The sequence below is a fragment of the Lolium perenne genome, chromosome 6 (genome assembly GCF_019359855.2).
Source record: "Lolium perenne isolate Kyuss_39 chromosome 6, Kyuss_2.0, whole genome shotgun sequence".
In the NCBI taxonomy this organism is placed as follows: domain Eukaryota; kingdom Viridiplantae; phylum Streptophyta; class Magnoliopsida; order Poales; family Poaceae; genus Lolium; species Lolium perenne.
This window is the reverse complement of record NC_067249.2, coordinates 147,458,762-147,486,721: the sequence shown is the minus strand read 5'-3', so window position 1 is coordinate 147,486,721 and position 27,960 is coordinate 147,458,762. Positions and strand designations below refer to the sequence as shown.

Below are 27,960 nucleotides of genomic sequence, written 5' to 3'. Positions count from 1 at the left end.
ACTCAACATGAAATTTAAAGACAACCATAAGGCTCCTGCCGGTTGCCACAATACAATAATGATCATCTCATACATATTCATCATCATATTATGGCCATATCACATCACCAAACCCTGCAAAAACAAGTTAGACGTCTCTAATTTGGTTTGCATATTTTACGTGGTTTAGGGTTTTCGAGAGAGATCTAATCTACCTACGAACATGAACCACAACGTTGATACTAATGTTTTCGATAGAAGAGTAAATTGAATCTTCACTATAGTAGGAGAGACAGACACCCGCAAAGCCTCTTATGCAATACAAGTTGCATGTCGAACGAGAAACAAGTCTCATGAACGCGGTCATGTAAAGTTAGTCCGAGCCGCTTCATCCCACTATGCCACAAAGATGCAAAGTACTCAAACTAAAGATAACAAGAGCATCAACGCCCACAAACCATTGTGTTCTACTCGTGCAACCATCTATGCATAGACACGGCTCTGATACCACTGTAGGATAACGTTGCATAGAAAACAAAAAATTTCCTACCGCGAACACGCAATCCAAGCCAAGATGCAATCTAGAAGACGGTAGCAACGAGGGGGTATCGAGTCTCACCCTTGAAGAGATTCCAAAGCCTACAAGATGAGGCTCTTGTTGCTGCGGTAGACGATCACTTGCCGCTTGCAAAAGCGCGTAGAAGATCTTGATCACGATCGGTTCCGGCGCCACGAACGGGCAGCACCTCCGTACTCGGTCACACGTTCGGTTGTTGATGAAGACGACGTCCACCTCCCGTTCCAGCGGGCAGCGGAAGTAGTAGCTCCTCTTGAATCCGACAGCACGACGGCGTGGTGTCGGTGGTAGTGGAGAAGTCCGGCGGAGCTTCGCTAAAGCTACGCGGGAGTTATGGAGGAGAGGGGGGCGGCTAGGGTTTGGGAGGGGGTGGCCGGCCACTCAAGGGGGGCGGCCAGCTTGTGGTCTTAGGGGTGGCCGACCCCCTCCCTTGGCCCCTCATTATATAGGTGGATCCCCAAGTGTTGGTGTCCAAGTCTTCGAATAAGACCCGAACCAAAAACCTTCCATGAGAGGGGAAACCTAGCCCAACTAGGACTCCCACCAAAAGGTGGGATTTCCACCTCCCATGTGGGGGGTGGCCGGCCCCCTAAGGGGGAGTCCACTTGGGACTCCTCCCCACCTAGGGTTGGCCGGCCATGGAGGTGGAGTCCCATGTGGACTCCACCTTCCTTGGTGGTTTCTTCCGGACTTTTCTAGAACCTTCTAGAACCTTCCATAGAACCTTCCGCGACATTTTATTTCACATAAAATGACATCCTATATATGAATCTTATTCTCCGGACTATTCCGGAACTCCTCGTGATGTCCGGGATCTCATCCGGGACTCCGAACAAATATTCGAACTCCATTCCATATTCAAGTACTACCATTTCAACATCCAACTTTAAGTGTGTCACCCTACGGTTCGTGAACTATGCGGACATGGTTGAGTACTCACTCCGACCAATAACCAATAGCGGGATCTGGAGATCCATAATGGCTCCCACATATTCAACGATGACATTAGTGATCGAATGAACCATTCACATACATTACTAATTCCCTTTGTCTCGCGATATTTTACTTGTCCGAGGTTTGATCTTCGGTATCACTCTATACCTTGTTCAACCTCGTCTCCTGACAAGTACTCTTTACTCGTACCGTGGTATGTGGTCTCTTATGAACTTATTCATATGCTTGCAAGACATTAGACGACATTCCACCGAGAGGGCCCAGAGTATATCTATCCGTCATCGGGATGGACAAATCCCACTGTTGATCCATATGCTTCAACTCATACTTTCCAGATACTTAATCCCACTTTTATAGCCACCCATTTACGCAGTGGTGTTTGGTGTAATCAAAGTACCTTTCCGGTATAAGTGATTTATATGATCTCATGGTCATAAGGACTAGGTAACTATGTATCGAAAGCTTATAGCAAAATAACTTAATGACGAGATCTTATGCTACGCTTAAATGGGTGTGTCCATTACATCATTCATATAATGATATAACCTTGTTATTAATAACATCCAATGTTCATGATTATGAAACTAATCATCCATTAATCAACAAGCTAGTTTAAGAGGCATACTAGGGACTTCTTGTTTGTCTACATATCACACATGTACTAATGTTTCGGTTAATACAATTCTAGCATGATATATAAACATTTATCATAAACATAAAGATATAAATAATAACCACTTTATTATTGCCTCTAGGGCATATCTCCTTCACCATTCCCCGATCCCCGGTGGTTAATTCACCTATTAGGGAGAAAATGACAAAAAACCACGACAATTGGGGCGGCGGTGTCACATGACCACGGACTGGAGGCTAGGCGACACATAACCACCAACTCAGGGGCGGATGCTCGACAGAAAGCACTGATTACATGGTTTGCTGGGTTTAATCAAGTTTCTGATAGATGGGCCCGCTGTCAGGTGCCAGGTGGTGATGTTTTCCCCATCGTTTCTGATAGGTTGTGAAATAAATAAAATTAAAAAAAGAAAAAATGCAAATCTAAAAGAAAAAGGAACCGGCAGGTTCCTCCCGCACCTACGCCTAGCCTCCTCCCCGCTGGCCGCCGCCGCGCCATGGGCGTGCCCGCCGCAGCGCCTAGCCGCATCGCCTAGCCGGAGACCATGGGGTCGATGACTCCCTGCCCTGCCCCTGCCCCTCGCCGGAGACCACGGGGCCGTTGCTCTGCCCCTCGCCGGAGACCACGGTCCTGGCCCAGGACGCTAGCCGCGCCGCCCCCTGCTCGCAGATGAGCGCCGCTCCGTACCCCCTGCTCGCCGCCGAGGAAAGGGACCCCAGCTCCAGCCGGGCCGCACCACCGTTGGGCCCGTGCACCACCCGCGCCGTCGGTCCGGGACGAGAGGTTGGGGAGGACAGGGGACTGGGCGGCGGAGCAGAGCGGGGGCGGGAGGGGGGCGGCGGCCTTGCGTGCGGCGCAGAGAGCGGGGGCGGGAGGGGGGCGGCGGCGGCCACTGCGTGCGGCGCAGCAGAGCAGGGGTGGCAGGGGGGCGGCGGCGGCCACTGCGTGCGGCGCAGCAGAGCGGGGGCGGGCGGGGAGCGGCCGCGCTCGCAGCAGGGCGGCGGCGGCCTGCGTCGCCGGATTACCTAGCCGTCGTCGCCCGTGCCGGTCTCCCCCGGGCAGATCTCGCCAGGGCCGCTCCATGGCCGGAGCAGCGGTGGCTCGTGGCGGCGGCACAAAGGCTCCGGCGGCTCTGGCCTGGTCAACACAAATGAGCATAGAGAGGTAGATAGATACACAAAAATAAATATTTTTTGAAGACATCGCCACCTGGCACCTGACAGCAGGCCCCATCTATCATAAACCTGATTAAACCCAGCAAAATGTGGAATCAGTGCTTTGTGTCGAGCACCGGCCCCTGAGTTTGTGGTTATGTATCGCTTAGCCTCCAGTCCGTGGTCATGTGACACCGCCGCCCCAATTGTCGTGGTTTTTTGTCATTTTCTCCCTATTAGGGGATGATTTTGGTTAGTACTTCATCCTCGTGGGGGTCTTATTGGAGGCAAAATCTCCCCATTAGGCAAGGTGGGGATGGGTATGTGTTACCACTATCCATACCCGATAACCGTGAAATCCCCGTTAGGCACATAACATGTGGCACTAGGGTACAAGATAGGTATGTATAGATACCAGAAAACCCTAATCCTATTGTGATCACATTTCCCCTCCCGTCCCCAACCGCGGTAGCCCCCAAATCTCAACTCCCAAATGCTCGCCTCTCCTTTCTAAACTCCTGATCCAGCCAGCCCCGGTATCCTACCATGTTATCATTTTATTTTGGGCTCATATTTACTAGCTAAAGCGGGGATGGTTAACCGATGGTTATTTGTTTACCCGATGGGGATGGGGATGGTAAAAGAAATGGCCCCATAACAGTTAGTGGGGATGGGGACCGAGAAAATTTTCCTGCACGAAGATGGTTATGGTTCTGCAATAACCAGTGGTTAGTGTCCCCGTTGCCATATTGAGCAGCACCGCAGCAGGCCAGGACGCTAGGCAGGCATCCGGATGGATATCCAGCTAGGGTTCTTTCAATCTTTCCGTCAACAGCTTAGAGATGGGAAAATGAAAGGGACCAACAACTGCAAAAGGGTAGGTACAATTTCTTGACTTACGAGTAATGACTACGTAGTGAATTCAATTATTGGATGGGGGCTTGAATTTATGAATTGCGAACTAGGTAAATTGGCAAATACTCATGTCTTTTAATGTTGTGAATTGCAGATTTAAACAGTTATTTTGTGCCACTTACTAGTGGCAATGTCTATAATTCACCAAGCACCGACGAAACTGATGAAAATGCAAGCGCAACGGAACATCTAGAGCAAGATCAAGAAGTCGAAAGGATTGAAAACACGGAACAAGTGGAAGATGTCGTTGAAGCCGTGTAGTGGAAAATAATGTTGAAGATTATTGGTACGTTTGTAGATTTTATTTATATTTAACTATTATCATTGTACTAAGTGATATGCTAAAGATCATATAAAATATTAAGGTGCCAATACATTGTTTTGCATCAATCTTTTTTTATGCTTTAGAGTTCGCCCGACCTTAATTTTTTTCGTCCTTCGCCACTGCCTTGCCCAACCTCAACCCAAGAACGGCGAGGCGGCGGGGCACAAAGTCTCCAAACCGCGTCACAATCAACTCTAACAACACGACCAACTTCCCAAGCTGCCCAGACCAACGCGCGATTGGCAGGATGTGGCCAAAACTTGGAAATGGGTCGACAAGCGTGTTGGCGATGACGTACATTGCGCTCCAGAGACTCACACCTTGAGCAGTAGCAGATACCGGCGAGGCTACCATCACTGAGAGCCATCCCTCGCAGCCAAACAACGCCTTCAAGAAGGGGACGACGCTGCTGCGTCGCTGCTGCCCGGTCCGGCAAGTCAGACCTCGGGTTTCCCCTGGCGTCGAGGGTAGAAACGGTTAGGACCCAAAACCACGCCTCCAAGGAGGGAGATGGCACCCACAGGTGTCATCGTGGTCCGCAAAGGAAGAACCGAGCAGGGTTTTCACCCGGGCCAAAGACCGCCCAACGGCGAGATGGAGACGCGCCAAATGCTGGCCTGAACCACCCGAACCGAGACCGAGATGGTCAGATCGGGACAAGAGGCACACCGCCGCTACCGGAGCAACATCTCCGTCCACCACCGGCACTTGAGGACGACCACCACGACGACCCGCACAGCGGACACAGAGCAGCGCCCAGGGTGCGACCGCACGCATCCAAGGAGGCGGCACAGCCACAGCCCAGACCGAGCCCGCGTCGGCCCAGATCTGGCCCGTGCGGGCCGGCCGCCACCGAACTGCACCGCGTGGTTCCCGCACTTCGGCCCCGCAGCTACCAGCCTCACAGCACCGCCGCCGCGCCAGCTCCGCGGCCTCCACCTTCGCGCACGGCTGCCCGACGACGCCTCTCCACTCGCAGACGCGCCGCCGGAGTGTGCCCCAACGCCCTCCGCCTTTGACGGCTGGGCGCCACCACCACCGCCGGAGTCCTCCGGAGTCGCCCGAGCGAGGTGGGGGAGGTGGTTTGGCTAGGGTTTGGGAGGCCTCCGGAGTCGCCCGAGCGAGGCGACCCGGAGAACCTTACTCATTAGGGAACACATGTGGACGTGCGAGCAGGAGGATAAACATGCTGCTTCAGACCAAAGGCTAATCCCTCCGTTCCGAAAAGATTGTCACCAGCTAACAGAGCGATTCAACTTGGTCCAATTGCCGGTCGCGACAATAATTCTGGAACAGAGGCTGCTTCAGAAATAAGTAAATAAGTGCCTGCTTGATTTACTTCTCAAATTCCTTTTGTACTTCTCACATGTAACCGCCATGATCTTACATTTTTACAGTACGTATAAGAACTAAGCTCTCAAACAATGACTTTATTTCTCCAATACAGTCGATACAACAAGCAGATGTTCTGATAAAGTGATCAAGCTCATCCCAGAATGGGTCATTTAGATATCGGACGGAAGAAATGGGTAGTCAGTGTATCCGACAACTGGATCAGAGATGTAGAAAGTATCTCTATTGTACTTGTTCAGAGGAGCATCGATCTCAAACCTCCGAGGCAGGTCAGGATTAGACAAGAACAAGCGCCCGTACGCAACTAGATCGGCATAGCCACTGGAGACTGCTGTGTTCCCATCCTCCCTGCCATAGCCACCGGCTACTATAAACGTTCCCTTGAAAGCATCCCTCATGGGACGAAGGCTGTAGGGAGTTTTAGCCTTGTCCTCGAACGTTACCATCCGTGGCTCCACAACGTGGCAGTACAGGATCCCAGATTTGTTCAGCGCGTGTGCCATGTACAGGCCTAGAGCTTCTGGGTTAGAGTCTGATGATTCTGAGTAGTTTGCGAAGGGCGAGAGCCTCATCCCAACCTTATCAGCCCCGATTTCATCGGCCACGGCTTGAACTACTTCTAGTGCAAACCGGCAACGATTCTCTAAGCTGCCGCCGTATTTGTCAGTCCGGTCGTTGACTTGGTCCTTGAAGAACTGATCAATCAAATAACCATGAGCCCCATGGATCTCAACACCATCAAATCCTATACATCATATACAGTACACTGAGGTTAGATTTCCTTGGAAGCCAGGACGATCTTGATTGCGCCATGCATAAGAACCTTAAAATGTTCGAAATATTTGGAGCATGAATTGTGAGAGGGAAGAGATAGTTACCAGCTTCAATTGCATTTCTAGCAGCTACCCTGAAATCATTGATGACCAAAGGGATCTCATCAGTCTCTATTGACCTAGGAGTTGAGAAAATAGCCACTGTATGCTCGCCTATCACCATAGGCTTTAGAGATTTATTGGTGCTTGAGATTGGAGCTTGTCCATTAGGTTGATAGGCTGCATAGACACATCAAACATGTGCTGGTATGATACAAGATATGAAAACGGACTATACAAACGAGTATAGGTTTGCCAAAGCATTTCCATTTATAACAGAGACAATTCTTCTAAAGAACATATGACCCGAGTGTTGAGCCTGAAAAATTATAATCTGATATACAATCTAAGTCTTTCTGTCTGAGAAATAACTGAATAATAATTAAATTTAGCTTGAGAACAAGATTATGTTGGAGCTAGTAAACTTACTATTATTGGAGACTCTTCCAACATGCCAAATCTGACAGAAAAATATCCCTCCCTTCGCATGAACTCCATCTACGATTGGCTTCCACGCTTCCACCTGCTCCTTTGTCCAAATGCCAGGAGTATCTTTGTACCTTGCATACATACATGAAACATTTCCATCTTTAGGAAGCATACAATTATTAAGAAGAACAAATTGAACATGACAACTGAGATCTCAAGAAGCCACAATCTAGGGGATCTAGCATGCACACCCCTGAGCAGTGTCCGAGACTCCAGTGGCCTCAGCAATCAAAAGGCCTCCTTTTGTTGTTCTCTGTTGATAATACAGTATGGCATGAGGCCGGGGAACATTAGCGAAGGATCGCGTCCTTGTCAGTGGTGCAAGTATTACCCTGAACAGGAAAGGAAAGCTCTCAGGAACAAATAGATTGTCATGTAAAAGAAGTGGTGGATTATTCTGCTACTTGTAGGCTGTCTTCATTGGCACGGGCTTACAGGACATATTTGAGACATGTTCCCATATTAAAAAGAAAATCATTAGACTCGATCATCATATGGGTTTAAATTCCAGACATTCCATCGTGTGCCTTATGCATTGAGGAATAGACTGGATCACATCCGCCATGAGTGCATGTAACTAGGTTTTTTTTTTTTGAACACAGGAGGACCCCCAAGGGTCCAGAAACTGTATTATGGAGAAGCGGTAGGTTTACATATTACATCAAGGACCATAGCAGAAAACAAATCTGCATCATGACCCTGGGCTTTTACAAGAAGGACCCTGCCACTAATGTTGGAAACGCTGTTAGGCCCTCCTCCACCGAGAAAATGAGCTTGCCGTCGCGGCCACCTACGTCGTCGCCGGGGACGACACCACCTGGAGACGACGAGGGATGAACACCGCAACAGAACTCGCGAACATCCTCCGAGATGGCCCTCCGGTCTGGAGGAAGCAGAAAAGATGACACCAGAGAGCTAGCGCCACTGCTCGGAGTGGCTGCCCTTCGTCCATAGTATTCAGCAGCTGGACAACGAACAGATGCCGCCGATGAAGAGCTGCTGATGGTGAACTCTAGAATATCTTCTTAGGTGCAGCTTCTAGACATCCCAGCCACCACCGCAAATCAGGCGCGATTGCGCCTCCTCTTCTCCCCCTGCCACCACGGCCGGCTAGAGAAAGAGGAGACAGCAGATGCAGATTCTGAAGAGCAGCACGACAAAGAGCCACAGCCTTATTGACAGAGCGGACCTCCATCTTGCTCACCATCACCAGCTCCGACCGAAAAAGCTGCATGACGAAAGCAAGATGGAACCAACTACAGATCTGGCCAGCGAGATCTGTAGCCATCCTCCCGGCATATAGCACAAACCTAGCCCTACCACTACTCCTAAAACCTAGATCTACTTCGGCCCTCCTTTGCCACCTCCAGGATCATTGGACAACACTCTCTACTCCAAGCCAATGACAAAGCACGAGGCACCATTATGAGAACAGTAGTTCATAATATCCAGAAAAAGCACAAGTAAGGTCTTCCAAGTTCGTTGTTTGAACATGCCGCCGCTCAAACTTGCCATGAATCTCTTTTATAGATTAGAGCAGATCGATTCACAGTTCTAGTGTAAATTTCCCTTTACACACCTCAGTTCAAACATTTTTGGCACCACAACGTTAAATGTAAATGGTTCGGGTACCAATTATTAGTTTGTTAGAGCATCTTCAGTCGCATCCTCCAAAGCGCCCCGAAATGGCGTTGGATGGATCGTTTGGGGAAGCCTCCACTTCGTGCCGCAGTTGGGGCGTGTCTCTCCCCAGCCGCACCACCCAAACACGTCCCCCAAACCTTTTTTTACATTAAAATTGGCCTCGCATGTTTCATGTGTTCACTACAAAGAAAGAAGACTCTCAGGCACTCTCAGCCACCCAAACTGGAAAATACAGTTGGCTCTGAAAATGCCCGGTTGTTATTTTTCGATGCGCAGGAAGAACATACAAAAACCTACACTAGTGACTTCAATTGGCCGGTGACCATCTTCGCTGCAAACAAATAACACTCGCCATGTTCAATTATCATCCTCTTCGTCATCGGCGTAGTAGTGCCGGCGGTAGCACGTGTCATCGAACACCTTCACGCTCATCTCGTCGTCGCCTTCGTAGCAGAAGGTGAGCATGCAACCCGCTTGGAGGTCGTGGGAGCGCGCGAACTTTTCCCAACCGGTGTGGAGGTACATCTTGTTGCGCCCATCGAAGAGCACATCCACTGGCCACCGGCAGAAGCCACATCGAGCCTCTTGCAGCTGTAGCGCGGCCGGCTCGTTGCCGGTGACGAACTCGCCGAACTTGTCCAGCAGCCTTTGGATGCCGAGTGAGTCGTCATTGAGGACGATGATGAACTCAAACTTCCACTCCTCGGAAGATGACGACGGTGCAGGCGACGGCGACCGTGCATGCGTTGTTGCTCCAACACAGCTGCCGCGGCCTCGGCGGCCACGCCCGCGACCTTGACTCGCCCTCTACCGGCCATGGAATGGCTCTCGACTCCTGAGATGGTGGCGGCTAGGGTTGGGGATTGCGACACTAGGGTTTGTGTGAGGTGCGATGCGCGGCACCCCTTTTGGCGAGGGAGCGGTGGCGTGCATTAACGCTAACACAGAGAGCTAGGTGCGACGAGACGTGTCGCTGCGTTTATGGGGAAACTACATCGTCGCTGGGCGCCATTAACTTCCGTCGCAAGGTAGGCGACGGCTGCGCGTCGTTCTTGTCTCAATGATGCGTCGGGCTCGCCACTCCCCGCTGCTATTCGCTCTGTCCGGTGCGCTGAACCGTCCCATGTAGAGCGGGGACAGCCTCGGCGTGCCAGACACTGTACTGGGCTATGTCGGGCGAAAAGACCCTTTAGGGTGCGCAACTAGGGGCGGTAAATAGCCGTCATGCCCCATAAAGCTTTGGGGGCTGCTTTGGGAGACGCGAGTGGAGATGCTCTTAGCTCGCAAAACACTTCACCATGTACATCTCTCGCTCTTTCCAGTTTGTTCCGCTAGGCGGTCTTAGAGAATCTCCAGTCGCGGGCCCCAAAGGGATTTGGGGCGCGCCGGACAAAATTTCGTTCCCAGATGCGCGCCCCAAAGGCCCTTTCATCCGGCGCGGCCAAATACGGTGTCCAGCGCCCTGAGCCCGTCCCCGCTCCACAGGGGATGCTCCGGGCACGCCGGACACAACGAAATGCGAGGCGAGGAGACGCGGGCCCGACGCGTCAGCGACACGGAAGTCTAAAACCTCGTCGCCTACCTCTAGTCAAGCGAAGTTAATGGTGCCCAACTTTCCAAGGCGACGCAGTGACGCCTCTCATCATGCATGGCCGTGTGGCCATCCGCGCGGCGTTTATTGCGGCCAACGCCCCGCTACCGCTTCGCATACCGCTGATGTACAATAAGAGCGCCTCTCCTTCCTTCATCATTCCAATCTCGCCGCATCCAATCCTCTCGCCGCACCTTCGAGCCGCTCCAATCTCGCTGCAATGTCGTCCTCTCGCAAGAGCATCGCGGCGAACGGCTTCGGCCACGGCAACCTAACCGTGGCGGAGGCGTGGGCGCTGTACCGTGCGGGGTATCCTGTCCTGCCGGACATGCGCCTGCTAAGTAGCGGCGGGTGGAGGATGGCCGTCAACGGGGTCGGTGTCCGGCCGCCGCCGCAGGGCACGGAGCACTGGAGGGACGCGATCAAGACCCGATGGGCTCGCCTCATCGCCGAGGAGCGAGCCGATCCGACCTGGGCGCCCACCGGTAATGACGACTGGTGGGCGATCTACTTCTAGGCGCATCACGACGCCGAGATGAACAACACTGCCGGCCTCATCGGCCGGAGGAACACCTGGAACAGGGAGGGGCGCCTTCGCTTCTGGGGTGTTCCTGGATGCACCCTGGAGCACTTCGTCGACGACATCCTGAACGGCGCGCCCAGGATGGAGATGTCGTCGTCGCCGCCACCATCTCCTACGCCCGTAGCATGCTGGCAGCCGAGGAGGACGTATTCTTCATCCTCGAACTCTTCTTCGTCAGGGCCGGCGCGATCGGCGCCTTCGTCGCACCGCGCCGCGCCCTACATTGTGCCTAAGCGCGAGGTAAAGGACGAGCCGGAGTTCACGACGCCGCCCATCGATCCGAGGCGCGGTGGCAACAACGTCAACTGGCAACAGCACAGGCGCGCCGGCGGCGCCCTCCTCATCCCGAAGCCGGAGGTGGAGGAGCAGGACGATGAGGAAGCCGTGAAGGCGGCCCAGCTGGTGGAGTACGAGCGCCATCAACGCCTCATCCCCAGCAGCGATGACCCCGACGACTGTCCAGGGTTGCACGCGGCGTTCGCAGCGTCGCTGAATGACAAGGACACATGGAGGGCCGACCTCGACTTGGCGATCGCAATGTCCATTCGCGACACCGGGAAGCCACTCGTCGACCTCACCGACGACGGCGAGGCTGGACCAAGCGGCGCGGTGAAGGGCAAGCCCGTCGACGAGCCTGACAAGCGGGGCAAGCAGGACGTCGTCGTCGACGATATGTACAACTTCCACCAGTACTACGACCCGTCTAGCCGCCGCAAGTACTATTAGGGTTTAGGTTTAAATTTCATCGAATTTCGTTCGAATCTATGTAATACTACCTCCATCCCAAGGCTTAAGGCTTTTTTTTTTTGAAAAAATCAAAGCAAGTAAAGTGTGACCAAATTTTTAGAATAATCTATCAATAAATATGATATTTTGTAGATAGCACATAAAAATATATTTCATTATCTATTTAATAATATTAATTTTGTATTTCACATGTTAATGATTTTTTATAAAAACTTAGTCAAACTTAATATAGTTTGACTTTCTGAAAAAATAGGCCTTTAAGTCTTGGGATGGAGGTAGTATAGAGCAAGTTTGAATGAATTCAACTATTTTCGATTAAATTAAAAAAATCTTAAATTCTGTTTGATGGACATAGATGAGGAGCGACGTCCCCCAAACGCGGCACAAACAAAATGTATCCCCAAACGCTAAATCTGGTACCGTTTAGGAGATGCTTTGGGACGCGGCTGGAGACGCGTTTAGGTGGGAATCGTCCCGTCCAACCTATTGTGGCCTCGTGGGCGTTGATGGGAGACCTCCCATCCAACCTGTTGGCGTCGATGGAAGACGTCCCTTTGTCGCAATTGGGGATGGATCGAATGTGCGCGGATTTGCTAATTCTCAGTAGATTTAGCTCAGCAAACTTGTGAATAGTCTGATTTTCGATCTGCCCTTTAACATTCGTGTTTGTCTAGGTTTTGTTGTTTTGGCCTGGTCATCGTTTGTCGCCGGATTTGTTGCTCACCATCATCGTGGGCCGAGCCATTTGGGAGAAACGAAGCGTGGTGAGTGGTGACTGCCACTGCGCTGACACTACGTTGTTGTTTATCAACGTGGATCAGACGTTTTTAACCTTGTTTCAGTTCGACGGGTTCTGGTGTTTTTTTTTTTTGGACGCGGTTAATTCCCGGTTAACCTAGAATTAACTTAATTTTTGGTCACCTGGTTTCACGTGTAATTCATGTGCAACTGAGACAAAAGATATGCAATTACACATACATGTGCAGTTACACATTTATGTGTAATTCTCGTATGCACGAATCACGATGCAGATCTAAAGGTTGTCGAGTTGACCGGGAACTAACTTAATTCCTGATCAACCTGGAATTAGCAAAAGGTTTTTTTTTTGGTTTACCGGTTGCATTTTTTTGAGCTGGTGTTCCTTTTCTCATTTGTAGGTATGTGTTGCTTCTATATAGGATTTATTTTGGTTTTTGTCTCTCATGTTTCCCTTTTATTTATGTTTCTTTCACTATTTTTTTTATATTTTTATTCTCTATTATTTTTCTCCTAGATGTAAATTTAATTAATTTATTTAAGCCACTTTTCTTTAACTCGGGGACACATTATTTTTGTTTTACGAGATTTGTTTCCTATATGTAAAATTTCTTGTTCTGTACGTGGATGTGTCAACCTCGAGTAGACGAGATGTGTTTCTCATACACAATATTTTTGCACTCAAATAAACAAGGTTACTTCTTTGGACGTAATATTCTTGTTCCCCAAGTATACGACACACTAGAAGGGAAAACCCTACCGGCGGCGGACCAAATTTGGCTACCGTCGGGTGCGCGTGCTAGCGCTACCACGCCGGGGGTAACGGGACCCCTTGCATACCATTTATTTTGTGCACCGGCGGTATCCATTCTACTATAGGCTTTTTCCTAGTAGTAAGTGGGATCACAATTGACCTTTGTTCAAGTGGAGTTGTAAATGAGAGAGAAATACCCTCGAATCAGTGCTAACCTCAAATTTCTACTTTCCTTCTACTTGTAAGTGGGATCGCAACTGACCTTTGTTGCCTACTGGCAAGTGGAGTTGAAACTAAGAGAGAAATGCTTTGAAATTTTTGTTAACCTCAAATTTCTTTGTCCCAGTTGCAAGTGAGGTTGCAACAAGCCTTTATTGTCCAGTTGCAACTGAGAGAGAAATTCTTCGAAATTCGTGCTGATCTCGAATTTCTTTGTCCCAGTTGCAAGTGAGGTTGCAACCGACCTTCATTTGGCTAGTTGCAAGTGGAGTTGCAACCGAGAGAAAAATGCTCTAAAATCCATGCTAATCTCAAATTTTTATTTTTTTCCTTGTTGCAAGTGGGGTCGCAACTAACTTTTGTTTCCCAGTTGCAAGTGGAGTTCCAACTAAGTGAGAAATGCTCCGAAATCCATGCTAACCACAAATTTCTAGTTTAGTGTCAGTTGCAAGTGTTGTCGCAACTGGCATTTGTTGGTCAGTTGCAAGTGGAGTTGCAACTAAGAGAGAAATGCTCTAAAATCTGTGCTAACCCCGAATTTTCTATTTTTTTGTCCCAGTTGCAAGTGAGGTCGCAATTGAGCTTTGAGAGTGGATTTGGTACTCACAAGGGGTAGCTACGCATGGGTATGTTGTCCTTAGATCTGCACCAAGATTCATACTGATAGGCTCGTGGTTTGACCGTGTCCCGCGCCGGTTACATGAAAACGGTACAGCTAATCTTGTGTCTCCTAATCACTGGAGATAGAAACGTACAAATCTTCTCTTTTTTTCCTCGTACTCTCCCTCATGACTCCTGAATGGAGCGCTGCTCGAATTCGTGCAGTTGAATGGAGCGCTGCCACTGATTCCAAATCGAATCAGCTAGCCCGGCCTCCACTGCCGCCGCACCCTGCGTGACCAGCTAGACCCCGCCGCCAACCCGGCCTCCATCACCGCTGCCGGACCTCATCAGCTCCGTCCCTGATCTGGTGAAGATCGAACTCGCCCCTCCCCCGGCCGCCGGCCACCAGCGGGGCTCCACCTTCCTTTCCACCAACGGCGCCATGCCCTCCCAGCGTCCACCGTCTCCTTTGCCGGTGGGTAGTCGGCTAGCTCCAGTAATACCCGGAGATGTCAGCCACAGTAACTAAACAACGCGGACATGGCGGCCACTGTAGCTGAACGACACGGACATGGCGGCCATAACCAACTCCAGTCAACGGGAGCTTGATGGGAGGCGGTGGCTTTCCAGTTCCAGTCAACGAGAGCTCGATTTGGAGACCATGGCTGTCCAATTCCAGTCAGGGCGAGCTCGAGGGTTCGCCATGGCAGCCCAAATCGAGTCGACGAGCGCCTCTAGCAGTTCACCAACCATGTCGAATCAGGTCGCATCGGCGGACCAGATCCCGCGTCCTCCGGCCAGCGGACGAAGCGCGGTTGCAGAGGGGGAGAGGGAGAGCTTGGGAAAGTTGTGATCTTGATCGGCTTCACTTCCTTGTGAACTGTTAGAGGATCGATTTGGGAATCAGCCGGGCAGCTCCTCGCTTCATCCTCTTTTGATTTGTCGATGGAGGGGAGGGCTAATCGTTTTTAACTGCTGAGTACGGCTACAGTCACTGGCGGAGCTACTGGTGGACCATACTGGGCCACGGCCCAGTCTTCCAAAATTGCAAAAGATTAATATGGGCCGCTCTTTCCCAGTCGGTGGAACCTGAAGCATCTTTACGTGTGTCTTCTCGAGTCTCCACTCCTTGTCCGTTCCCCAATTTTCCCATGGCTGCTAGCAGGTCCTCTTCCTTCCCCAAAATCCTCATCTCCTAGAATCCAGATTTATTACTCCCCTTCACTCGTTGGTTCTAGCCAGCTCAAATGGCGGCCGCACATCCAGTCTTGGTAATTTCTTGGAAGTTCTAAATCTGGAGCATCAGATCGGCTAGGTATGCAACGAGAGCTTCTCTTTCCCTATCTTGTTTGCAAATCCGTAGTTTGGTTGGAGCTTTTTTCGATTGCTTGATTATTCTGGTTAAATACCAATGTTATATGCTGATTCAGTATTTGCCGATTGAAGATATTCGTGTATTTTAGCCACAAAAGAAAACACATGATATAGTCAATGCAATTCGCCTAGTGTCATCCACTAGAGTCCTCCTAGAACAAATGCGATCAGATAAAGGTTGGGAATATTTTTTCCTCCAGGTTTGTGAGTTTTGTGCTGAACATGCCATTGATGTTCCAGACATGAAGGAGACATACATTTTGCGTGGTGGTCGTGCTCGTCGCCAACCTGATCACTTTACTAAAGAGCAATATTTCCGAGTGAAGATATTTCGAGTAACATTGGACAGCCAGCTGAATGAGTTAAATCTGAAGTTCAATGAGAAAGTGATGGATCTTTTATCCATAAGTGTTAATCTGATACCAAAAAAATGGATTTATATCTTTCAATGCTAGAGAAATATGCAAAATGGTTGAGAAGTACTATCCAGCGGACTTCACAAACCAAGATATTGTTGGATTAGAGCATCAATTGAACCATTTTGCATTGGATGCCTCCGGTAGTGAAGATTTGAAGAATCTTTCAACTTTGACAGCACTTTGTCGATGTCTTGTTGTGACAGGAAGACATAGGATCTATAACAAGCTTGATAGATTGATTCGTCTACTTGTTACTCTCCCAGTTTCCACCGCTAGTGCTGAGCGTGCATTTTCAAGCTTAAAGATCATCAAGACAAGGCTACGGAATAAGATGGAAAATGAATATCTTGCGAACAGCTTGCTTCTTCAAATCGAACGAGAAATTACTGCAGAATACAGCTATGAAGATATAATTGCTGAGTTTAAGGCTCGAAAGAATAGGAGATTAGTTCTTTAGTTACTATCTAACTCGTATGGCTTGATTTACTTGCATTTTGGTAAATCTTATTTTGCTTCAGAGCATAAAATCTGAATAGATGCTCTGTTGTGGACATGGGAACATGGTCTTTTGTGAACATCAGTAACATATATTAATATGAAATCTTTCTCTGATTGTTCTATGCACTTCTATGGTTACAAATTATGCATTTTTTGTCAATTGGCCCCTCCTTTGTTGTGCGTCTAGCTCCGCCATTGGCTACAGTAATAGGTGGAAGGGGATAATGAGGTTTGACCGAAGAGACACATGTTGGCTCGAGAAGGGGTGCGTAGGTACCCATGTGAGTACCAGGTTTCATCCAATTGACCTTTTATTGGCTAGTTGCAAATGGAGTTGCAACTTAGAGAGAAAATGCTCCAAAATCCATATTTATGCCGAAATTCTATTTTTTTGTCCTAGTTGCAAGTAGGGTCGTAACTGATCTTTGTTACCCAGTTGGAAGTAGAGTTGCAACTAAGAGAGAATTTCTCCAAAATCTGTGCTAACCTCAAGTTTCTACTTTTGTTCCAGTTGCAAGTAGGGTTGCAACTAAGAGAGAAAGGCTTTGAAATTCGTGCAAATCCCGAATTTATTTTTTATTCTAGTTGCAAGTGGGGTCGCAATTGACATTTGTTGCCCAGTTAGAAGTGAAGTTGCATGCAACTAAGAGAGAATGCGCGTGAATCCGTGCTAACCCGAGTTTCTCTTTGTGCAACTTGCAAGTGGGGTCGCAACTGTCCTATGTTGGCCAGTTGCAAGTGGAGTCAACTGAGCGAGAAGTTCTTGGAATCCGTGCTAACCATGAATTTCTTTTTTATTTGTTTCAGTTTCAAGTGAGATCGCAACTGACATATTATTGAAATGCTTCGGAATCTATGCTAAACACTTTTTTTTTGTTTTTGGCTCACTTGCAAGTGTGGTCGCAACTGGGTTCGAGAAATGCTCTATAATCCATGCTAAATCCAAATTTTATTTTTAGTCTTATTGGTAGTGATGTCGCAACTGATATTTATTACCCAATTACATTTGGCGTTGACTAGTCACTCTTAGTTGCAAGTGGGACGACTGCAGCTAATGTTCAGAAAAATGCAGGAAGAGATTGTTCTGGCAAGGAGATTGTTCTGGTAACTTTTTTTTGAGAACTCGCAGGAGATCTGCGTGTCATTTCATAAAGATAGAAGTTGGGATTACAGCTCAGAATGCGGGTAAAACCCCGCCCACCAACGGCCATCTAGAATGGCCATGCCGTTACATCACACACCTCTAACTAACCCACCCCTACCAGAACACCATAACCGCCATTCTTGGATAGCTGCTTCGAGGACCTGATCGAAGGTGGAGGCCGTGCCCTCAAAAACCCTTGCATTCCGCTCCATCCAAAGGCATCTCAGAATAAGCATGACGGCAGAGTTAAGGACTTTAGCCTCCTTGTGCGGCAGGTGATCAACGGAGTCAGGCCACCAGAAGGCGAGCTCACTGTCCACGCCCGGGAGCGGTATATGAATCTGGGAGCGCCGGGCAAAGCCATCCCACACAGCCTGTGCAAAGGGGCATTGGAGAGCCAGATGGTTTGCCGTCTCGTCGTGTAGGGAGCACAACGGACAGCGGACGTGTGACGGAAGGCCGCGCCGTAGGCGCCTGTCCGCCGTCCAGCACCGCCCCCTGAGCGACAGCCAAGCGTGGAATCGGAACTTGAAAGGCGCAAATGAATTCCAGACCTGCTCAGCTCCAGGTAGGGCCGTGGTTCCATGGAAGAACACACGGTAGGCTGATCGGGACGTGAAGCCACCATCCTCCGTCCATTTCCAACGGAACGAGTCCTCACCGTCCCGAATTGGCACCGCAGCAACCGCTTGCCAAAGGCGAAGATACTGTAGGATAGCTTGAACGGACAGAGTCCCCACGATGTCCAAGGCCCACGCATTCAGCCGGAGCCCGTCGCCGACCGAGCGAGATTTGACAATGCCAGGCCTGACTAGCTGAAGCACCGCCGGAGCAATGGCCGCGACGGACAAGCCATTAATCCAAGGGTCTTCCCAAAACAGCAACCGATCTCCAGCCCCGACAGAGATGATGACTGACGCATTGAAGAGTGCAAGCGCATCCGGCCGAACCGCAAACCTGAAGCCCGCCCATGCCTTGGAGGAATCAGTGCGTTGTAGCCACATCCAGCGAGCTCGCAGCGCTGCATGCATCCACCGCAAGTTTGGTAGCCCCAAACCACCCAAGTGTTTGGGCGCACAGACCGCATCCCAAGCCACGAGACAATTACCGCCATGAGCCTCGTTATTGCCTGCCCAAAGGAAACCCCGACGTAGCTTGTCTACAGCCGCCAGGAACCAGGGGTCCACGTCTAGCGCCATGAGTTGGTAAACCACAGAGGCTGCCATCACCGCCCTCACATATGCAACACGGCCATCTCGCGACATCAAGCGCGCCTTCCAGAAGGCTAACTTATTGGCCAGCTTGTCCAGGATGGGCTGAAGTTGCGCTTTAGAAGGTTTTCGCAGGGACAAAGGGAGGCCCAGATAGACTTGTGGCAGGTCTCTGAACTGGCAGCCGACAAACGGGGCGACAGCGAGTCTCAGATCCTCATTGCACCGGATCGGGGCAGCCGAGCTCTTGTGGTAGTTGACATGCAGCCCAGACGCTGCCCCAAAGCAAGCAAGAATCTCCCGGACCGCAACGAGTTCCTCCTCCTCCGGCCGAGCAAACACAACGATGTCATCAGCATATAGTGAGACACGGTGTTTCAGGCCATCCACCGTGAGGTCTCCCAACACACCAGCACCCTCGGCAGAACGGAACATGGCATCAAGAACATCCATGACCAGCACGAACAGCAGCGGGGACAGCGGGTCCCCCTGACGCAGGCCTCGTCCATGGCAAAAAGCCCCGCCGGCGCAACCATTCACAAGGACCTGCGTGCTCGCTGAATTCAGCAGCAGGACAATCCACCTAATCCACCGTGGCCCAAATCCTCTCTGGCGCAAGACACTGAGAAGGAACGGCCAAGACACGCTGTCAAAAGCGCGCGCCACATCCAACTTCAGTAGCAAGGCCGGGACCTTCTTGCGATGCAGCAGCCGAGCGGATTGATGCACCAAGACGAAGTTGTCCTGAATGCACCTGCCCCGAATGAACGCACTCTGGTTAGCGCTAACAAGCTCCGCCATCCGTGGAGCAAGCCGCAACGCCATGATCTTGGTGACAAGCTTAGCAAAGCTATGGACAAGACTGATCGGTCGGAACTGCCTGATGTCAACCGCATCCTCCACCTTGGGGACAAGAGTGATGAGCGCGGTATTAAGCCGGTGCAGCGATCGAGCTGCATCACCAAACTCAACCTGAACAGCCGCCGTGACATCAGCCTTGATGACTGCCCAACAAGCACGGAAGAATTCCCAGGTTAGGCCGTCGGGTCCAGGGGACTTATTCGCCGGCATAGCCTTAACCGCACACCAGATCTCATCAGCGGAGAACGGCGCGTCAAGGCTTGACAGATCAAGCGGGTGTAACCCCAGGGCAGGCAGGGACAAGTCATGCTCCCTGGGTTGCGGCCGCCCCAAGAGCTCCTCGTAGAACGCCGTGGCCAGCGCCTCCTTTCCCGCCTGATCCAATTCGCCCCGGTCCCCGTCACGAAGCAGCCCAATATGGTTACGTCGCCTGCGCTTGGAAGCCTGGATACGAAGGAACTGCGCGGAGGCATCAACATCCGCAGCCCCTTCAACCCGAGCTCGTTGCCGAGCAATGGTCCTTTCCAACGAAGCCAGACCTAGCACACGTCGCTTGAGTCCACGCCGAAGGTCAAGCTCGAGTGGGCTAAGTGGCCGAGAATCCTGAGCTTTGTCGAGCTGGATGATGACTTCATTGGCCACCAGAAGCTGGTCACGGATACTACCAACACGACGCGCGCTCCAGCTTTGCAAATCACGTGCCACCCGCCGGAGCTTGAGGTCTAGCCGCTCAAGGGCATCTAGTCGCAGCGGGACCGCCCGGCCCCAGGAGGCAGCGACAGTATCATGGAACCCTTGGAGTTTGACCCAGAAACTTTCAAAGCGAAACCGTCGGCCACCAGGGAGCTCCATCGCAGATCGCAAGAGAAGTGGCGCATGATCCGAGAGGGAGGAAGAGAGCGCCGAGAGAGATGCGGAGGGATGCATCGCGTCCCAATCCACCGAGCAGAACCACCGATCAAGCCTCTCCAAGGTCGGTGTATCACGCTCATTGCTCCACGTAAAACGGCGACCCAAGAGGTGGGCTTCCTTCAGCTCCAAGTCATTGACGACGCGGCGAAAAGCAGCCATGGAGCGCCGATTCACCCTGGGATTGTTCTTGTCCCTAGCATCGAGAATCAGGTTGAAATCCCCGGTCACAGCCCACGGCCCGCCAAGCTCAGCACGTAACAGCCTCAGCTCATCGAGGAAGGCTGGTTGTAGAGGCGCTGTGCTCGGCCCATACACTGCCGACAGCCACCAAGGCTCACCGCCAGTCTGCGAAAGCTTGACGGAGACAGAGAAACGATCGACCCTCTGATCCACGACGTGGACGTCCTGAGACTTCCAAGCCACAATCACTCCCCCAGCTGAACCGAGAGCAGGCAAATACGCAAACCCGTCAAAGCCGGGTCCAAAGCACTCAACAATGTCAAAGAGAGTTACATCATCGAGCTTAGACTCGGACACACACACGACAGACGCACAGGCCTCAGTCACCGCTATTCTGACCGCCGTTCTACGAGCGCGGGAATTCAGACCACGCACATTCCACACCACATAGTTAATACACTTAAGATGCGCATCCATAAGGAAGACCCACCCAGGCTGCCAGGGAAGGCTAGGCGGGCTAAACCGCCGCCGCCTCCACCATCGTGCTGTCCTCCCCAGCTCCACTGTCAAGCCCAAACAGTGACGCAATGGCGGAGACCTGCTCCGGTCCCAAAGGCGACGCGAAGATAGCAGCGTACTCGTCTAACTGCGCCGCCGAAAGCCGCTCCTCGGCGCGGCAGACCCCCAGCTTGTGCATGAGGATGCGCTGTGCCCGCTTAACCGCGGAGACACCCGCGCCCTTCGCCGCCAGCCGTCGACTACGTCGCGCAGAAGGCCGCACCACTTGGAAAAGCCTCCTCCTAACCACCACAGGGTCCGGCAAAGGGAGCAGCGGATCATCTATCCGCTGCCTGAATTGGGACAGCAAAGCACGCAGGCTAAGCGCACCATCCTGGGCCATGACGTGCGTGTCATTGTGCGCGGGAGAGCTGGGAGTCTCTGCATGGCCATCGAACGGCGTAGATGTCTCCACAGGCCCCACGTCCATGCTCCCTATCGAGGCAGCAGGGGTCAGCTTGACCGCGCTCTCGTCCGTGCCCAGGAAACCAGCCGAGGAGGAGGGGTCACGGGCCTGGCCCGCAGAGCCAAGTGGCGAGACACCCACATGGCTTGCAGAGGGATGGAGAGCCGAGCCAGCCGAGAGAGGAAAGCCCAGAGAGGCATCAGAAGTCCCACAGACGCCCCGTCGCCCAGAAAGGAAGGCCTCGGCAGCCTCGATAGCCACAACATTGCCTCGAAGAAACGCAGAAGAACAGGCTTTGTCCGCAGAGGCAGTGCACGCCAAGCCCGAGCGCTGACCAGCAGGAAGACGTGGCCGCACCTGAGTCGTGCACAGCGGGAGCCCCTCGTCTGCACGCGCGAGCTCCCGCGCTGACCAAGCTACCGAACAAGCGCTGCCAGGGCTAGGGTTCACGCGCCCAGCAGATGGCATGGGCACGTCCGCCGCAGGGCCCACAGCCACGCAGTCCACGCTAGGGCACACGTCAGCACGGACCGGCCGCACCGGCGGCGCGGAGGAGCACTGCGGCGCCCACCGGTCATCAAGCGGCGGCACAGCGGCTTCGGATGCCAGGGGAGGCCCGAGCGGCGGCTCAGCCGCCGGCGGGGGAGCCACCGCATCAGCCATCCCGCCTCGAGCGCGCCTCTGCGGGGAGCCCGGCGACGGCGTCGTCGACGTGCAGCGCCCCCAGCGGGCGGCTGAGTCAGGTCATGCCCAGCGCCGCCAACGGAGCCAGGGGCGGCGCGGTCGCTGTCAGGGCCGGAGGCGTGACCGTCAGACGAGGGAGGCGTGCCGGCGATGATCCAACGATCCACCGAGAAACGGATGCGGTACCACAACACCTTCGGCGCAGAGATGCGCGGGCGGCGGCGGCCCGCAGACACCTGCAGCCGCTGACCAGAGCCCGGCTCCGGCACCGCAAGCCACCTCACCGTCGGGATAGCAGCAACATCATGGGTCCACAGAGAGAGGCGGAAACAAGACATGTCCCGTCGCGCAGCGGTGGCCGGATCCACCGCGTCGATGATGCCCGCCCCGTCGAGCAGCTTAATGGCAGTGCGCTCTGTCCATGCATGCGCAGGGATCCCACGGATCTCCATGTCGGCCAAGAACGGCGTCTCCCGCTGAACCGCCCCGGCCTGCCGCGACCACGGCTGGAGATACAGGGTGCAGTCCGGCGAGGACACCACATCCGCCGCGAGGAGCTGACGCCGGACCTCGAGAGACCCACAGAGGATGAGGAAGTCCCCAGGGTCAGAGGGGCGAATGGAGTAATCCACATCCACCGCGAGCATGAGCTGCGCCTGGATGGCAGCAGCGGCGGTATCAACGGACACCGCACGCTCTCCGGCCACCGTCACAGCCACTGCACGATCCAGGTCTTCCTCCAGCTGGACCATCCCCTCGGACGGACAGACGTAGCAGATGTCAAGCGGCTCTGGCGACGCCGGCCGGGCCACATCCGCAAGCATCACAGGGGGCGCCGATGGCGAGGACGGAGCGAATGGGGCGGAGAACGAGGTTGGCCCCGTGCCAGCTGGGCCCGTGCCGGACTCAGAACCACCAGAAAAGCTCGCAACATCGCGCCAGGAACGGCCGGCGCCCAAGGTAGGCGGCGGCGGGAGCGTCGACGAGGAGCGGGCCGTGCCTTCCCCCACTGCCGCAGCAACAGCAGAAGGACCGCCCGCCCGCCGGAGTGGCGGAGCGCACATTGCAGGCGGCGAGCCGTTGGACACCGGCCGGGGCCGCTTGCAGTCGCGGGAGGTGTGTTGCGACCCTCCACAACGAACGCAGATGGTGTCGTTAGTGCATTCTGCAGAGATGTGCCCCTCGAGGCCGCAGTTGTAGCAGCAACCATGCAGGGCCACAGGCACACGCGCAGCAGCACTCCCCGGCGGCGGCCTAGCGGCAGGCAAGGGGCGTCGCGCCACGTCGAAGCGGCGAGGGCGCGGCGGATCTTGTCCCGCACGACGCAGGGCACGAGCACGACGAGGGCCCTGAGTGAGCCACGGTCCGTCGTCCACCACAGCCAGAGGAGGAGCCACCGGGCGGCTTGGCCCAGCTCCCACGTCCCAACCCAACGCACCGAGCTGGCGGCTAGCCGGAGCCACCACCACAGAGCGGAGAGGGGGAGGGGGGGCACGGGAGGACACCGAGCCCGCGCTGAGATCCGAGTCCGAGAGCTCGACGCGGCCCGCCATGAGGAGGCGGTAAGGGAGCAGCGAGCTCCTTCAGAGAGTGGCTTACTGGTAATGATACTCTAGTTGCTATTGTTCTGGTAACAAGTAGTGTCATGGTTGACCACATGTATACGTAACTAGCTAGTGATGTGATTAATTTGGACATGCATGCACCTAGAGCGGTTGCACATGTACGTAGAGTTGCTGATTCTTTCTTATTTTTTAAAAATCATTTGGAAATTTATTCTGTGTTTTTCTTGCAAAATAAAAAAAGAATAAAAAACAAGTAAGAAAAGTGTCGCTTCTTTTCAACTAGCATGTCTAGCTAGTTAGCTGTGGCGAAGCATGTACGTGAACTAGCACACAAATAGAAAACATGCGTTGATAAATTAGCGAGTTGTTCTAGCTAAGCTAATTACCTGGTTGAATGAGAGGTGGTGAGCAGCGATCCATGATTATATTCCACAAAAAACCGGCCCAGAACTCAACCTAAGCGAACAACAAATCACAACAAAATTCGATCCACCAAAAAAGAAGAGAGAAATCGGGCTGAACCTGGCCCAAAGTAAATTGGATGATGTCAGTCTACTGAGCTCTAAGTTGTGCTTAAACTGAGCTCTAGACACACCTAATTTTTTGAGTTTCACATTAGCTTGATCGACTTGTCAACCTCGGCGCACGAGCAATGAACCATTTTAAAGGCTTTGTCTACGAATGGTGTACTTTTCCTATATTTTGTTGCTTGTCATAGGGTTTGTGGAGATTAGCCAATGTTTGGTTTTGTTTGATGTTGTTGAATAATTAATAATAAAAAGTTGTGTGCATCAAAAGTCCGATTGTGACAATGCCACACTCAGCAACCTTATGATATATTTTAGACACGAGCCAGATCCCCATGCCTCTCCCTCCCTGGTCGCTCCCCCTCGGGTGCCTCCGGAGGAGATCCATCTACCCCGACCCCGTCCCTTTCCACGCCTGCCCCGGCCAGGCCGCTGATGTTGCCGGCGCTGGCGGCGCCCGACCCGCCAAACGGTGTAGAGCAGAGGAGGCGGCAAGTCCGGTGGCGCATCTGAGCGGGGAGGTGCGGCGGCGGGTGAGCTTAGCGCGGCGGAGGAGGCAGCAAGGCGACAGGATGCGGGACGTCGGCGTTTGGGCGGCGATCTAGCGGTGGCGCGGGTCCGATCTGGGCCCGATCTGGGCCTAGAGGGCCTGGCCGTTCTGCTTCGGACCATGCATCGCTGCCGAGTTCCTGGCCGGGGATCGCAACCTGCTGCCGAGTCTTCTTCTCTGTAGTCGCCATGGGCTTGGCGGCGACGGCTTAGCGAGGCATACCTCCTTCGTCGTCGTCAGGCGGCGGATGGCGGCGTGGGGATCTGTTCGTTCGTGTCGAAAAATAAAGGTGACGGTTCTAGGATTCTTCTCGGACCAAGTTTGAAGATCTGTCGGATGCTTGTTCCAACTAGTCTAGGTGGATTGCCGTGTTCTGGAAGGCCCTGCCGGCGAAATTCATTGCGCGAATAATGCCTGAAGATTGTTGGATTGGGTGGTTTCGGTTGTGCGTACCCATGTTTTTTATCTAACCGTTTGGTTTCAGAGGGGGCGCTTCGAAGCTCTGCTGGCTGTTAATATCATGGAGCTCGTTTTCTTTCCATGGTGCTAGCGGAGAAGGTTATCAAGCCGAGATCGGTGGAATAGCTATGGTGGTCAGATCTTGGTGCTGAGGTGGAATTGGCTTGGCGGTCCGTGACTTATAACAGCGACTGGTATGTGGGGACGACTGCACAGGAGAAGTTCAGAGTCTTATATTTCAGGGTGAGAATCCAATGTCTGGCCTTAATTGGTTGTGCCTGACAATGTTCTTATTGAAGGCTTTTTTTTGAGAGAGATGACTTTCTTCAGGCTGAAAAGCTAAGATCTATGATCGGACGACGATAGCGTTTGTGCCCTGTTTACTTCTTGGAGGCGTCATTATGGAGAAGCTGAGCTTCTGGTGTTGTCTTGGTGGTGTCAGTGTTGCTGCTTCAAGTTATGGATCTATGTAGCGGGACCTTTCTTTTCTGTAATTATTTTTCTCTTTTTTGGCTGTGTGCATCCTTTATATCATTAGAGCATGATGTTGTTGTAGAGGCTGAGTATAATTGGTATCTCGGTGATATTAAAATATGCTCTTAATCGGAAAAAAAAAAGCAAGCATATGATGGAGAGCATGCATAGCCATTATTTGCGAGATTCAAAATCCCAGAACTTTCCTTCCTCTTCTGCTTTACAAATTACAACCCTCCAAGAGTAAAAGTAAATTGCACCCACAATAATCATTTTTGCAGCAATTTGATCGCAAGTTAAGGTCTGCTTGAGGATGAACTTAGATTTGAGTTCCACTATTCTTTTAATAACATCAAAACTTAGTGATTCTCATTGTTTGCACCTAACACCTTCGTCATAGACTCATAGGACCTAACTATTCTTAGCCAATTGCGAGATGGTACGAGGCCCTTATGTTTCCATTGCCATGCATGCGGTTTGGGATGAGATCCCCACAAGGAATGGAGAGACCAAATCGTGCAACAATATCCAAATAATAATCATAGAAAACATCCAAACGAAACAAAGCTGGTTTATCTTTCACGATGCAACCATTAGATGTTTTCTCTGTTTCACACGGACGCACACACACCACAGAGAGGCAGAGAGAGAAAGGAAAATGCAGACCTGTGGGAGAGATCGAACGTTCCCATCTTGTAAGGGGCGAGGAGGGGAACCGTGCTGGCATACTTGCTCATCTTTGCTCTGTCCTCTTCTTTGGTGCCCTCCTTTGCCCCTCTCCCTTCCTCGGCCACCACCCTTTATGCTGCGGGAACTAGCAGCAGCTGGAGAGTACAACGCTAGAGATCAGCCGTCTGTTAGGTCTAACTAACACGTATGCGTTTTTGGTGAAGTGGAGGGGAGAGAGGAAACAGAGACATACGAACATCGGTAAGGTTACAGACGATCTGCAGCCCAGAAAATTCGCCCGCTACCGACTGACTTCGTCCCGTTGTATCATCGAGGGCGTCTGTACCCAGATATTTTCTCCTTCCATCACAGAACCGAACAACAGATCAAGAGGCAACACGGAACTACGGAAGGCAGTTTCATCGGAGCTTTAATTGTTTACAGACAACTAAAAGGACGGCGTTTTTTTTTTTTTTTTTTTGAGAATAAAGGACGGCGTATTGTATGAGGTGTCTACACTGCCGTCTACATATGACATGGACAAATATTACGGACTGTTAGGGCATCTCCAACCGAGCGATCCAAACGGAAGCGCGGGCCGTCCGTTTGGGGCTGTTTGGGTGGCCGAGCGGACACGCGGACACCGTTTGGGTCGCATGCTGCGCCCAACGCGCGGACGCAGCGCATATGTAATAAAAAAACAAAAATGAAAATGAAAAAGGAAAACAACAAAAAAAATAAATTTAAACTAGTTGTTAATTAAACTTAGCCCTATTTTGGGCAATTTTTACACAAAAGAAAGCCCTATATGGGCTTTAAACTAAAAAAAACCCTAGCCAGGGTTTGCGAGCACGCGGTGGCCGCCGGCAGTACTACCCCCAGTAGTACTTGTCGTCGTCGGCGTCGATGACGACGTCGCCCCCCGGCGGCGAGGCGCTGTTCCGGCTCGAAACGTCGGAGGGCGCCGGGGACTCCAGCCAGTGCGACCACTGCGCCCTTTCCCAGGCGGAGTGCGGGTTCGGCGGGCTCGCCGGCTGCGCGGCCGTGCCCTCCGCGCGGACTCCTTGCGGAGCTGCTCCTCCGCCGTGGCTGCGGCTCCGCCTCTAGCCGGAGCGCGGCCGGCGCTCCTCCTCCTCCCGAGCGCCGCCCGGCGCGTGTCCTCCTCCCCGGCGCGCCATCTCGAGGAAGGCCCACGCCTCCGCACGGGCGTTCTCTGGGCCTTCTGGCCTTCTCCGCGCCGCGGGAGGCGCGCAGCATCTCGGCGAGGTGCGGCCATTTGGCCAGCTCGTCGAGGTCGCACTTGCTCGCGGGACGCCGCGA

The 27,960-nt window shown here is 52.4% G+C and overlaps 1 protein-coding gene and 1 long non-coding RNA gene across 2 annotated transcripts; one reads left to right on the top strand and one right to left on the bottom strand.

The window, feature by feature from the left end:
- Window positions 1-5,948: 5,948 nt before the first annotated feature.
- Window positions 5,949-27,028, bottom strand: LOC127307271 (putative 12-oxophytodienoate reductase 11). The gene is made up of 6 exons (XM_051337998.2): window positions 26,894-27,028; window positions 26,638-26,795; window positions 7,444-7,584; window positions 7,193-7,323; window positions 6,770-6,943; window positions 5,949-6,636 (listed from the first exon to the last, which is right to left on the bottom strand). Exons 2-6 carry the CDS (start codon window positions 26,706-26,708, stop codon window positions 6,044-6,046), a joined length of 1,110 nt encoding a protein of 369 aa, XP_051193958.1. The 5' UTR covers window positions 26,709-26,795; window positions 26,894-27,028; the 3' UTR covers window positions 5,949-6,043.
- LOC127307272 (uncharacterized) lies at window positions 14,795-16,566 on the top strand. The gene is made up of 2 exons (XR_007855368.1): window positions 14,795-15,464; window positions 15,764-16,566. It is a non-coding gene; the product is annotated as an uncharacterized lncRNA (long non-coding RNA).
- Window positions 27,029-27,960: the final 932 nt, after the last annotated feature.